At 36.2% G+C, this 14,508-nt stretch overlaps 1 protein-coding gene across 4 annotated transcripts in view; it reads right to left on the bottom strand.

Annotated features, from left to right (window-relative positions):
* Positions 1-13,824, bottom strand: part of LOC119076037 (inositol-trisphosphate 3-kinase A-like) — a 28,426-nt gene extending 14,602 nt beyond the window's left edge. The window contains exon 1 of one of the 4 annotated variants that reach the window (XM_037182661.1): positions 13,249-13,824. In XM_037182661.1, the coding sequence (XP_037038556.1) occupies positions 13,249-13,506 (258 nt within the window). In that variant the 5' untranslated portion in view covers positions 13,507-13,824. Of the gene's footprint in view, positions 1-1,510; positions 2,016-13,248 lie in introns of those variants that run through there. The other 3 variants (XM_037182657.1, XM_037182658.1, XM_037182659.1) reach the window with 3 other exon arrangements.
* Between the last annotated feature and the right edge of the window lie 684 nt (positions 13,825-14,508).

Raw genomic sequence — 14,508 nt, 5'->3', positions numbered from 1 at the left:
TAAAGATACCCGTGTCTCGTCTTTTTGACGAAAAAACTTGAAACCGGAAAGATTTTCCACTTTATAAATTCCTAAAACACGTGATTTGCGCCATTTTCCACCCAAATTCCACATAAGGTCTTAAGTTTGCCACTTTACAATTACAGTAGTTTTGACTGATTCACTGAATTTTGTTCTCCTTCTTCTTCCTCTTATATGCACAGAAAATAGAGTAACGTACCCAAGAGTTCACGTTAAGTGAGGATACAGAAAAGACAAATGCTGTTTCGACCTCGGGTATCGATGGCGGTCTCGGGCCAGCGTGATCTGACCATCCTCAGTAGTATCCATCGATACCCTTCCCAAGACAGCAGCAAACTTTTTCTTTGGACTAGTATTTATATGGCGACCATATAAAAGACGAGCTATAGGTAGACCACCAGAGAGATGGACAAACGGAATTAAGAATATTGCAGGTACAAACTGGCAGCAAATGGCAATGGATAGCAGTGGATAGAAACAGGCTGAAAAAGAAGAAGAAGAAGTATTTAAAAATATGCATAAAACACTTGCCATCTACTGATAGAAATAGGATACGTTATAGAAAGCTACTTCGAAGATAACCCTATCGTAGCATCAGAAACAAAATCACCGTCGTACAGTGCAAGTAAGAAGAAAAACCCAAAGTTTCAACAAAAAATTTTTAACAAAAAACTCCTTTCTACGCATATAGAAACATAGCAGCATATAGAAACCTGACTTATAAATTAAGAGCGATAAACATTTGCTAAAACCTTGTACATGTACTCAGGCACACACTTTTGTATAGATTTTTCAATTTAAGTTTATATTTATTGTCGCCCATTAAAATTTCTGAAAGCACTAAACGTATAAAATTTCGGCGCGACGAAAATACAATCGGCGGCGGCGGCGGCGTGAGCTATTATTTTTCGGCGGCGGCGCGCCGAAAATTTAGCAAAAAATCGGCGGCGCGCCGGCGTAAAATCGGCGGTGCACACCTCTAGTTATAGGTAAATAAAAATATTAAAAAAATAAAATAAAATTTTTGCTGATAATATTACTATACACAGCAATGAACATATGACTGCAATGTACGGCATTCCATATTTTGGTTCCGTCAAACTTTCACCAAAATAGTCGTATAAACAATGTGCGTAAAGTTGAAACAAATGAATTCATCAAACGGATGAATTGTACAAAAACCTACAATTAAGAGTTATTCGATTAATAATGAATTATGCTCGGACTCGACGGCTGTTGCTTTGTAATGCGAAAAATGACGAATCAATTTTTTATGGACAGATCTAAACTGAGACTGATGACTGATAATCTTAGCTGAAACAGTCAGTGAGTGGATGAAAGTCATCGGAAAACTTCCACCGCCTCAATGTTTAATTAAACCAAACAAAATAAATAAATTATCGCGTTCAATGATGAGTGCACGAAGTCAATCATTAAGCTTTTGTTTTTGCATGGAAACTTTTCGTAGCCTGAATGGTTTCTGATTTACGTTTTGCCTAATGACGCACAATGATGCCCTCAAACGCAACACAAAATTTATTAACAATTTTTTTGTTCGAAAGTAAATACAGTCGGTGTCAAAATCAACGCGTTACTAATCCATTTTTCAATTATAAAATGTTTGCTCATCATCAATATAGACTGAGTTGTTGTATATATATATACTCGAACACAAACACGTTGTAACACAAACGTCATTCATTCATTTCACAGACAAAAAGTTTTGTCACCGATCACAAAACCGAAAATAAACTTTTATTCAATTTTTAATTAAAAACTATAAAATAAATATGAAAAGAAACGAAAAAAAAATTGAATAAAATTAAAAGCGGAATTTTAATGAACTTGCTATCTTTGAAACATTTGCTTGCGAAAAACGCGAACTACGCATACAACACTAGGCTATTGTAAAGAAGAAAAAAAAACGTTGATTCGGATTCGATTATAAACGAGACGAGCTACCACTCGTTATCACGTATAAAAACCAACTGACTCTCTGACAACTTAATCAACGGAATTCAACCTGGCTTAAAACTGTTTCCGTCGCTCTCTCGGTATACAATTTTTTTTTCGGTGTTGTGAGTACTCAATACACGCTTTGTGTTCTTTGCATGCCGTGTAGTCGTGAATGTGTTGGTAATTTTTTTAAGTAACAACAGAAATTGAAATTTAACGAAAAAAAAAATTGCTTACGATTTGTATTTATAAGCAAATATGAGTAGCTGCAATCAATTAGAAAGAAACAAAATTACATCAACACAACAGTTAATTGATAATAGAATTCGATTAAAATGTTTTCAACAGCTGTCGTGCTGCTATTGTAGCGGCTCGTTTCAAGACAATAAATTTTAAGCTTTGCAATAAAATTGATTATTGAAAGCTCGTGCAATTTTTGATAAACCTAGGTCGATTCTGGTTGAATTCTTTAAACAAATATCCCTACAACGTTACACTTCCATGTCAAACCAAATCAACGTATCGCATTACTGTGTCTTTGCTTTAAAAGAGCTTTCGAGAGCTTTAAGCTTCTTTTACATTCCACTGATATATCCCAAAAGAAGTTCAACGCTTTCGAAAGTTATCCAAAGCACTCATACCATGTGATCCGTTATTTTGGCTTAACACTGCAGTGTGTGAAACCAACCCCACATGTGATTTTTTTTTTTTCAAACGGCAAGCATGTCAGCTATTTACTATCGGGTTTGTTACTTCATTAGATCTAAGATTTTCAAGAGATTGATTCAAAATCGTTTACTTCATTTGATCGCGATCAGGTTACATCGCACAGTGTTCCAAAACGTTACTGCCACATTCATAAATCTATTTTTGACATCAGTACGTCACTTTGCGACCCCTTTATTTCCGGAATTACCCTACAGTAACAGTAGACTTTCGAAAAACCAAGAAAAAATTTTGTTGGTTTTTTGGGTTTTGGAGCCCATTTTCCCCGTGAGGGGTTTGTAAATTTTCCATGTTTAATATAAAAATCCTAAGGACGTTGCAACTTGCATTGAGACACCTCAAGCATACTCATTATGGTATTTTCTATGTTCCCCTGCCTCTCGCCTTCACTTACTACTGCAGAAATGTTAGAGACAACGATTTTATTTCATGAGGCTTTTTTGAATTTTTTTGGTTATTGATGAAAATGTGGAATAAGAGATCTGTTTTACAGCGATTGGTGAGCAGGTAGGTTCGGGAACATAGAAAATACCATAAGGAGTATGCTTGAGGTGTCTCAATGCAAGTTGCAACGTCCTTAGGATTTTTATATTTAACATGGAAAATTTACAAACCCCTCACGGGGAAAATGGGCTCCAAAACCCAAAAAACCAACAAAATTTTTTCTTGGTTTTTCGAAAGTCTACTGTTACTGTAGGGTAATTCCGGACATAAAGGGGTCGCAAAGTGACGTACTGATGTCAAAAATAGATTTATGAATGTGGCAGTAACGTTTTGGAACACTGTGATCGTATCTGTGTCAAAGTAAAAGTGTTAGATCCAAACGAAGTAAGCGATTAAAAAGTAACATTTTAGTGGGAAAGTGGTGTACCCGACAAGTCAAATTTTCCATCTTAAAATTTCATTTTCCATTTTTTATTCTTCATAACATGGTATATGGGACAGCTTGCTGGCATTATTGTTGTACGTACAATCAAACTTCAAAAAAAAATGGTAAGGAGCATCCTAAGACAATACAATGCCAAAGACTCTTAGAGTATCGTCCATCAATAGTAGCAGTATCATAGTGGATTTGTTATTATTTACGACAGTTTGCTGTGGTAACATGTAGATCGCCGTGATCGTATTGCTCAGTACAAAGTTTCGTACACACTCCTAGGAAATTTGAGACAATTAATTATTTTGAATGCATCGAATAACACTACAGAGATCATTGCAAAGCTGAGCTGTCAAGCTTTAAGAAACGGTTCAATTTCAGGTATTAAATTTCAATGCGAATATTATTCATTCGACAAATGTTTCACAAACAAATCTAATCTAATAATTGCACAAATGTACGTAGTACGTACTCGTAGTCTAAGTTTGTTATCGTATATAGAAGGAATCGAATAGAAGGAATTGAGCTAGAGCTTATAATTCCGCAGCAGAAAATTGATCATATTTCATGTTCAGGGATGTGAAATGTAAAATAAGCGGGGTTTGGTAGGTTTGGTAAGTTCCGAAAAATTATGAATGTTTTCGGAATTTTATTCAGAATTTTTCGAAATCAAAATTCCTAAAGATAGCGCCTAATTTTTATTTTCTTTTTTAAGAAACCGTCTGTCATCTGTTATCGATAACAAAGATAATAAGCGACGAGTTTTGAGACTAGCATACCATTTTATAACAACATTTTGGACCAAAAGAATGAAGTAAGAGATTTTGTACTGCAAATTCATAACCCGAAAGAAGTAACAGATTAACCGGCTCCCATTATTATTCTATCTGTGAAAGGTTGTAAGGAAACAAGATAGGAACTCAAAAATTTATATTTTCTATTGTTACATAGCTATTTTATTGTACGGCTGTTCCAAGGTTGTAAATGAGAAGGTTATGCCGATCGCCAATATTTCACCGGGACCGTATCGCCAAACATGGCGCCTATCGGTAACTCAAACTACATTTCAATACAAATTGTCAACTGAACTGAAATTGCGCTACAATTTTGTACAAAGATTACAGCGTAACCTCGTCGCATGTAACCTTATGGTGTTCTCATTTTTTTTAAAATTAAATGCATGTTCGGGTCTTTTGATTTTTTTTATGTTGGTATGCCTTTTGGTCCAGACCTGATTAAAACGATGAGACACAAAGACGTCCAAATCTACCGAAAAAGTGTCGTCATCGATATGCTATGCGACGGATATAAGTTCCGATTCACGATGAGTAAAAGACCTTTTCCCAAAAAAAATCTCAGTTAACAACTCACCATCCGGTCGTAAACCGGCAAATTTATAAACCACTTTCCGATGAATGTAATTCAATTTCTTTAAACATTTTCAAATGACAAAGTCCGATACACACGTATTTAATGTCATGACGGGTCTCATTCCACATTGTTGTAATTATTTATACGATTTGCATTGACGTCAACCATATATGAAATTGTCTGCTCGTATGTACAACGAAATGGAACGCACATTATCATATTACGTTACAAATTTTATATTCTTACAACACACAGTGTGAGCGATTTTTTCTTCCGTCGTCAAAGAAAAGACGACGAGAATAAAATAAATTAAATTAAAAACAGAAATGGAGAAAAAAGCACACAAAAAATTCAAAATAAATAAATCTGGGAAGAAGTGAAAACCAGTTTCGCCGTTGAATTTTGATCTTTGGACATTTAAAATGTAAATAGTAAATTGTAATAAATGTTCTCGTAAAATGAAAAGATTTTTTTTCTTTTCGTGTGTTGTCGCGACTAGACTCGATTAGACATTTGTTATCACTGTGGGTCGTATAGGTCGTGTTTCACTTTTCGTAAAGTGTTATAAGCAAGAAAAATACTAGACGCGTGACGTGAGTGAAAAATCGATCTGATTTCGAACAGATGATTGTAATAGCCATGAACAAAATTGTTGAAATTCCTAGCGTTAGTTATCAGGGATATCTACCGTTGCATCCTCCTGACTGATTCACAAGTTTTTAGTCATAGTTATCGCTTCTAAGTTCCTTTAATATTTATGTCATCACATACGGCTATTCAACTGTTATCGATAACGACGACAAAAATAATGACAAGCTCTGGGTAATATGGTCATTTATACAGTAAAATACATATTTAAACAAATGAAGTACAAGATTTGAAATCAACTGATGTCTCTGTAACAGGTTAAATAAAATAGTAATTCAGTAGTTGTCGTAAATGCTTGATTTTAGTGGCTCCATAGTTCTTGATAGGGTGAAAGGGTTATCTTTTGTCTATCCTTTTGTTAGTTCGGATGAATAAAAGAAAAGACAAAAAGGGTCTCACAAATAACAAGTCTTCCATATGCTGCTTGTGTCATCGATTAAAGGGATCATAGCTAAGAGACTAAATAATGTCAACCTTTTTAGCCCCGTACGAAGTACTGGGGGCTTATAAGATTAATATGCCGTTTGTAACACGTCGAATTGGAAGCAGACTGTAAGGGCAAAGCATTTGGTTAGTTAATAGATGACGAATCCGCAATAAAGATATCTACCGAAATACGCACGCAATAGCTGCTTGTGATATATCAAATGAAAGGTATTGACAAGTAGAACAAAGTTGCTGAACATTGTTTTGGGGGAAGATGCAACGTGGGCTTGTTGGGAGGGCTCAAAGGTCGTTACTCGGCCCTAAGTGATTTTTGCACATAAATCGAGTAAATCTCATCCGATTTTGCTAGATTTAGTTTTTTATGGAAGGTAATTGAATACCGAAAAGAACGTGGCGAAAAAAGTTTCAAATTTGGGCCCTTGGACTAAGGCCGCTACTCGGCCCTAAGTGTTTTTTGCACATAAATCGAGTAAATATCATCCGATTTTACTAGATTTAGCTTTTTATGGAAGGTAATTGAATACCGAAAAGAACGTGGCGAAAAAAGTTTCAAATTTGGTCCCTTGGACTAAGGCCGCTACTCGGCACTAAGTGTTTTTTGCACATAAATCTCATCAGATTTTGCTAGTTTTTGTTTAATTTGAGAGATAATTGAATGCCGAATAGAATGGTGGCAAAAAAAGTTTTAAATTTGGGCCCTTGGACTAAGGCCGCTACTCGGCCCTAAGTGTTTTTTGCACATAAATCGAGTAAATATCATCCGATTTTGCTAATTTTTGTTTTATTTGAGAGGTAATTGAATACCCAATGGAAAGTTGGCAAAAAATTTTGGGTTTCTAAAATAATGTCGTAAATTGTTGGTTGTATTTGAGAGGTACTTCGTACGGGCTTTCGTAATTGCGCTATGCGCAATTTTAAAAATGAACACTTTCAGTAAATTTGACCATGCCCAACTTGACTTGCATTTTGGTAACAGACGCATTAGAGGGTTGTAGACGTATTAGGGTTCCGGGCGTATTACGGCTACGGACGTATTATGGTTACGGACGAAATAGGATTACGGGTCGTACGGGGCTAAGTCGCAGCAAACGCTCCGACTGTTCTGATGCCTTGTTTTGTCTAAGTTAACTTGTGAAGTGTCATTTCTACAGTATGATTATCGTTCCGGGCGATAATAACGTCCAGAAGACAATAATTTAATTTAATTTAATTTAATTTGGTTTATTTATCAGAACAACAAGGTAGGTCCTTATACAAATGTTCATAGACTTTTCATAACAGTAGATTAACAAATTACAAAAAAAAAGAAGAATTACAAATGACTAGCGTAATAAACAAATAGAGCCTCAACAACGAGATAAGGATTACGATAGTGAAATGAACATTAAAAATATAAAAAGGCAGCATAACATTGGACTGTACGGGGGTGGGCAGAAAAGCATAAAAAGAAATAGTACCGACCCTAATGCTTGTGTATCACTGTGCATAAAAAAATCAAAAATAAAAAAAAAAAAAATAAAATCGATGAGTGGTAGGTCTATGTAGCCCCGGACGATGCTCACACACGCTGTCGAACAAAACACCGATTTTTGAAGGATTTCAGTGTTCCAGTCATTTTGACTTCATTCGGGAGCAAATTGAATCTCGAAACTGCATTTACGAAAAATGACTTGTTGTACTGGCTTGTGGTATGAACAGGAATTATCAAATGATTAGATCTCGTTGAAACTTGAATGCAGCTAGTCAGATACTCCGGCGCCTCATTGATAACTAATTTGAAGACCATCAACAGCGAGCGGTACTTGAGGAACTCCATCAAGGTGCATCCCAGCAAACGACTTACACATTCGGCAATGCTGTCATACCTTCCGATGCCATACACAAAGCGAATACAGGCAGCAAAGACTCTCTCAAGCACTTTGACGGACTTTGCGCTGATATTTGACGAATATATCGAGTCACAGTAAGTGAATAGAGGTAACATTAGCGTCTTGACTAGCATTGCTCTAGTTTGTTGCGGTAAAATATGTTGATTTGCCCAAAGGCTCCTCAGTCTGGCGAACACCTTTGCACTTATATCGTTCACATGCGCATTGAAGTTTAGGTTAACGTCCATCTTCAATCCCAGATTGCACACATTGTCAGAGTAATTTACTAGCATTCCATTAATAAAAATGTTCGGCATCACTCGTCTCACAGCATTGTTCGCGAATACGATAGCTTGAGTCTTCCCAGCATTCAATATCAATCCATTCTCAGACGCCCAAGCGCATACAGCATTAACGTCAGCATTTATTTTAGAGAAAGCATCTTCGACATCTTTTTCAGCAAAAGCGTAGTATAGCTGAACATCATCGGCAAACATGTGATGTAGCATATGACGTAACGACTGTGGTAGATTATTAATGTACAGCGAAAAGATGAGCGGCCCAAGAACGGAGCCTTGCGGAATGCCTTGATGCACTGGAATAGGCTCTGAAACATGATTTTTGATCACTACACATTGTCTACGATCATTAAGATAGTCCCGCAGAAACGACACAGCCGATGTTGAGAATTTGAACTCACTCCGGAGCTTGTCTAGAAGCCTACCGTGCCTAATAGTGTCAAACGCTTTAGTAAAGTCAAGCAGCAGCAGCACGGTGAGACATTTCCTTTCAAACGCTCTTCGAACATAATCAGATAAATTCAACAACACTGTCTCAGTGCTGTGCTTCGGTCTATATGCAGACTGACATCTATCCATGTATTTTAGACGCGTCAAGTACTCAACCATTTGTCACCAAGAAGATGATAATATCCTTCACAAAATTGTGTAATAATATCATCCTGGGTGATATTACTGTGATAATTTCTGGGCAGTAATATCGCCCACATTGGCCTAAATCTTGTACTACGAGACCAAATTAGAAAAACGCTGCTAAGGTAATTTGGTTGGCCGTATGAAAGAAATTGACATAATCAATAAATCGATAAATGTAAACGAAGAATCGTCAAGAAATAGTACTTAAATTGCATTGGATGCTGAGGGATCAATTTGTGATACGAGTCAAATTCACGAGTGAGGTTCAAGCAACAAGATTTGGAAAATGGTATTTTGTCGAGTGCAGAGTTTGCATACCCTGAGCTCGATACATAACTTCCAAATCTTAAAAAAAAACATTTTTGACAGAGGTGAACAATCTGCTATTCTAGGCACACGATATGTAAATTGTCACTCGAGGCCGCAGGCTGAGAGTATGATAATACATTATCGTAATAACAAACACTCGGTGGCATAAACTTGTGATAATGAAGGAAATTACCGTACTTCTTGCTAAAAGAAACGACACCTTCACAAAAGTTAACAACCTAGTCCACTTGACCCCCTGAACTTAAGCGTTGGCGATACTCAATAACATTCAAACCGAACAATCTCACACACACAGTTTGTCAACTTCGGTATATTAAAATCTGATCAAAATAAATATATTCATTCGTGATCGCTCAACAACCAGCTTCATATTACCGTGAACATGTACGTATACGTCCAACGATTGAATCCACTGAAATTATGCTTAGTCTGAACTCTGAACAAAAATGATATCCAACTTATAAATTATGTTCCAGCGCCACCTGTACCACAGTAGAATATATTCAACAAATTCGAATGAAAGGTTCGCTACTTCGATTGATGTCTTTTAGAAAAATTGAATTTTGATAAATTCATGGACAGTGACCACGAAAAGAGTTGAATTTAATTTAATTAGCCTTAATTAAGATGATCAATTAAACTTTGAAAGGAAAAGGTTGATTCATATCAACACCACTGCGATAAGTAATAAATTGCGGAATAATTGTGCGCACAGAATCAATTCACTTGCCTTGTAAGTAATGGACAAGATAAAATCGGATATACCACACACTTTTTCATTGAAGCGAATATCAATTGAAATTGATGCTCATTAGTGTCAGAAAACACCCATTTTTAGAATGTCACATTACCATATCCATTGACGTAATGATGTTAATCAAAATGCTATTTAAATGAAAAGGGAATGTCAAAGTAATAACAATTATTTAACGTAATAAATGCAGTGCAACAGAGGCACGTACAGACAGATGATTACTTTAAACTGTTCGATGCTGAAAAATGTGCTCAGTAAAATAAAATGGGAATGAGGTGATAGGTCGACCAATAATGGAATTTTCGATGCAGTTCAGGCAGAAATTCATTCAAAATAATTCTGATAGATGGTTGGTTAGTCCCCCTGATTGAGTAAATGTAGACATGATGTGTCAAGATAAAGACGAAAATTTGTAGAAAGTTAGAAACTTTTAAAATTAAAGAGGTTTTTAAATGCACGTAGTTTACAATTAAAGGCTCAGAACGGTTTAAACTCAAGTCAAGCAGAATTGGCTCTATCGCCTACCAACATAGAAAATATATCAAATTTCCGGTGCTACAGAAGGAAACGTATCCAAGGTTTAATCTTTCAGTTTAAACTGTCAGGTTAAGAACGAAGTTTCTACGACCATCTATTTATGACTAACTCCTTGCTTTTCGACTGTTCTGGTTCCCACAGAGTCCTCTTGAAACTTGAAATATTAGGGATACAAGAAAATCACTTTTGAATGCATAATTTCAGTGACATTTTGATGGAATTTCTGATAAAAAGTAGCAAAAAGGATTTGCATATCCATCAATCAAGTGTCGCATACTTTTAATTATCCTGATCCTGGTCTGCATCCTGGCATTCGGAAAACGTGTAAATTTCGCTGCATGTTCATAAAACATTTCAAACACTCACCAAGCATTCTGTACCCTTTCAACTCAATATATATCTTAGCATAATAGTATCCAAGCATGTTCATGTTCCCAATGTTCATAAAACAATTCCGATAAAAATCAGTGAATCGCGGTACGGTTTGTCGTAAAGACGATTTATTTTGTTTTGTATTTTCAGTTTTTGTTTTAAGTAAAATGTTTTTGCAAAAGCAGAAAACGATTTCTTTGAGCCATTTGTTTAACGTTTAAATCATGCTGAACGAACTGTTCTCTTATCTGATTCAGAATGGCAGCACTTAGCCAGTGGTTAAGTTGTTCCCTGAGTCAAGAAACGTTTATTTATTTTGGTAAGAATCAATACCCCGATCAATTGAAACAATTGCTTTTTTTTGTTAATGTCAGGGTATTGTAGTAACGTCTTCATAAAATGTGAACATTTAATTAACTTGTTAGTGTAGCGTAGCGTTACCGGGATTTTTTCGTAGAAAGATATTTTGGAGAATTCAAACATTCTTTGATCTTCTTTCGAAAAAGTTTTCTTTCAGATGACAAAGGATTTGCTGTATGTTCATGTGTTCAATGGAAATAATGAGGTATCCTGGTAAAGCCTAGTTTTCGTAAAAAATGTGAATACCGGGAAATCGAGTGTTCGCCGAACAAAGCACCGGGAAATGTATGGACGTAAGTTTTAAGTTTCTGGTTACTGAAAATTGTTGATCTGATTACTGGGAAGACAACATTATTTCCATGCCCGGGTTATTCATTTACCATTGTTTGAATGATGGTCTTGAATGATGGGTTTGAATCTCTACATATCTAGAAGGTGAGGTCATCTTGACATTCGATGCAAGATCGGGCTGAAGTTAGCCCAACGCCAAAATTATGACTAGTAACAAATATGCTTATAAGTACATAAGATGTATGTGTATGTGTGTACACTGTCCATAACAAATCATATTACATAAAGAGTTATGCTATCGCTATTATGTACTTATGCCGGCCTCGAATTTGGGTCGGACCCAAATGTTCCTTAACTTTAAATTGTATACATTTGGGTCGGCCCAATATGTTCAGCTCTTATGACTGCCTCGAATTTGGGTCGGACCCAAATGTTCTTTAACTTTAAGTTGTATACATTTGGGTCGGACCAATATGTTCAGCTCTTATGACTGCCTCGAATTTGGGTCGGACCCAAATGTTCTTTAACTTTAAGTTGTATACATTTGGGTCGGATCAATATGTTCAGTACTTATGACTGCCTCGAATTTGGGTCGGACCCAAATGTTCCTTAACTTTAAATTGTATACATTTGGGTCGGCCCAATATGTTCAGCTCTTATGACTGCCTCGAATTTGGGTCGGACCCAAATGTTCTTTAACTTTAAGTTGTATACATTTGGGTCGGCCCAATATGTTCAGCTCTTATGACTGCCTCGAATTTGGGTCGGACCCAAATGTTCTTTAACTTTAAGTTGTATACATTTGGGTCGGATCAATATGTTCAGTACTTATGACTGCCTTGAATTTGGGTCGGACCCAAATGTTCTTCAGTTTTGAGTTTTATACATTTGGGTCGGACCAATATGTTCAGTACTTATGACGGCCTCGAATATTGGTCGGACCCAAATGTTCTTCAGTTTTGAGTTTCATGCATTTGGGTCCGACCCAAATTCAAGGCAGTCATAAGTACTGAACATATTGGTCCGACCCAAATGTATACAATTTAAAGTTAAGGAACATTTGGGTCCGACCCAAATTCGAGGCCGGCATAAGTACATAATAGCGATAGCATAACTTTTTATGTAATATGATTTGTTATGTACAGTATACACACACACACATACATCTTATATACTTATAAGCATATTTGTTACTAGTCATGATTTTGGCGTTGGGCTAACTTCAGCCCGATGATGCAAGCAGGCCCCAATTTTGGGAAAAGCATTTTCCTAAATTTTCCTAACTTTTCCTAACTTTTCCTAAATTTTCCTAAATTTTCCTAAAGTGTCATACATTTTCCCACATTTTCCCAATTTTCTATTTTTTGAAATATTTAAGGAAAATCTGGAAAAATGAAGGAAAACCCTGGATAATTCAAGAGAATATGGGAAAATTTTGTACTCAAAATAGTCTCTCGTTTCAAGACTACAGTTCACTGAGGTCCGAATGAAATTCATCCCCAAATAAATAAAAGACTCGTCAAGTGGGACTACTGGAATATTTACTAAGTTCCTTTCTCTTTAGTGGAAACACAACTTCCGAGGAAACTACAAAACATATCGATTAATGTTAACGGTCACGATTGGCAATTATACGTTTTTATTTCGGTTCAAATAATTTCAATTCAAAAATGACTTCTTCGACCGAACGATGAAGTTATATTTCCACAAAAGACTTAACCCATTCTAAGAAAAAAGAAACCCACAATCAAATACCTTTTTCTTTTCCAATGCCTTTTCGGCGGGTCCAGCTATCCATAGATCAACAATTCCCAACAGGCAATCATCACACCGGCACACATCATCACCCAAAATAATCGAACCCAATGAACCAATGCTGCTGACCGAATCCAGCGAATCCGTGCGAAATAAACGGCTGACACCCGGACTGTTTTGTGAGGCTGCTTCGATTTTTTTCGCCAGCAGCACTTCCATTAACGACTTGGGCCGATTGGTTGATGAAAACAGTGACATTTTTGCAATGTTCGATGTTCGTCGGACTTGTTTAACCGTTAGTTCATTTACTTGAATTGCATTCAACTTGTTTCACCGCGCATAATGACACTTTTAATATATATATTCACTTGCGGGAGAAATGTACGTCAACACTTTTCCTTGTTTCCTTAGCTTTTTAAATGTTCACACGAGAATGGAATATTAAACACCAAAATTGGCCGGTATATGTGTTGAAAATCTTATTTACCAGACAGAAAAGAAACGATCAAATTGATTACATTCCGCTTAATAAATTCAAAATGCTAATTATGCTCGGTTCGCGTGTCTAAATCACTCTAGGATACATCCAACAGAAGTTAAAAGTATCGATACACGGTAACCACAGCCACTCAACTGTACATATATATGTGGTGTTAACTGTTTAGTGTTTAGTTAAGTACATTCTCTGCTCTAGCTTCAATTTCAACTTAGGTACGCTGTGTATGGTAAGTTTAGTGAGAGAAAAAAAATTCATTATAATTAATGAGCGACATGCTGCATGTCTATATGGACTGGACTATCGTTAGTTCATTATTAAATCAACAAGTCAAAAGTGTGTTTTATTTAAGAGCAAGAAAAGAAAGAGAAAAAAAATCACCAACGGTACGGTCTAAATAGCGTGTTTAATTGCAATTTGCTGTTTGATTTATGTGTTCGCCGATAAAACACAGGATTAGACAACACAACACCGAAACTATAACGTAGCATGTCTTAACATGACACGGATATCAAATGGCGTTTAGTTGCGAGGTTTTGCACAGTTGTTTGTTTTTCGCGACGATGGAAACCATATCTAATCCTTTTCAGGTTGGATGTTGTTGGTTGTCTTTTGGTAAATTTACAGCGAAACAGTTTTCTCCATTCTTGGTAAATGAATTCCACTATTTTCGATTGAACATGCTATTACTAATTTATTTTCCATATTGACTTATGGGTCTCAAACTAGACTGTCTGGTGAAGTCAAGCATTTATCTTACTGCT

This window comes from Bradysia coprophila, unplaced genomic scaffold, assembly GCF_014529535.1.
Source record: "Bradysia coprophila strain Holo2 unplaced genomic scaffold, BU_Bcop_v1 contig_232, whole genome shotgun sequence".
In the NCBI taxonomy this organism is placed as follows: Eukaryota; Metazoa; Arthropoda; class Insecta; order Diptera; family Sciaridae; genus Bradysia; species Bradysia coprophila.
The sequence above is the reverse complement of the archived record's forward strand: the minus strand, read 5'-3'. Positions and strand labels throughout refer to the sequence as shown.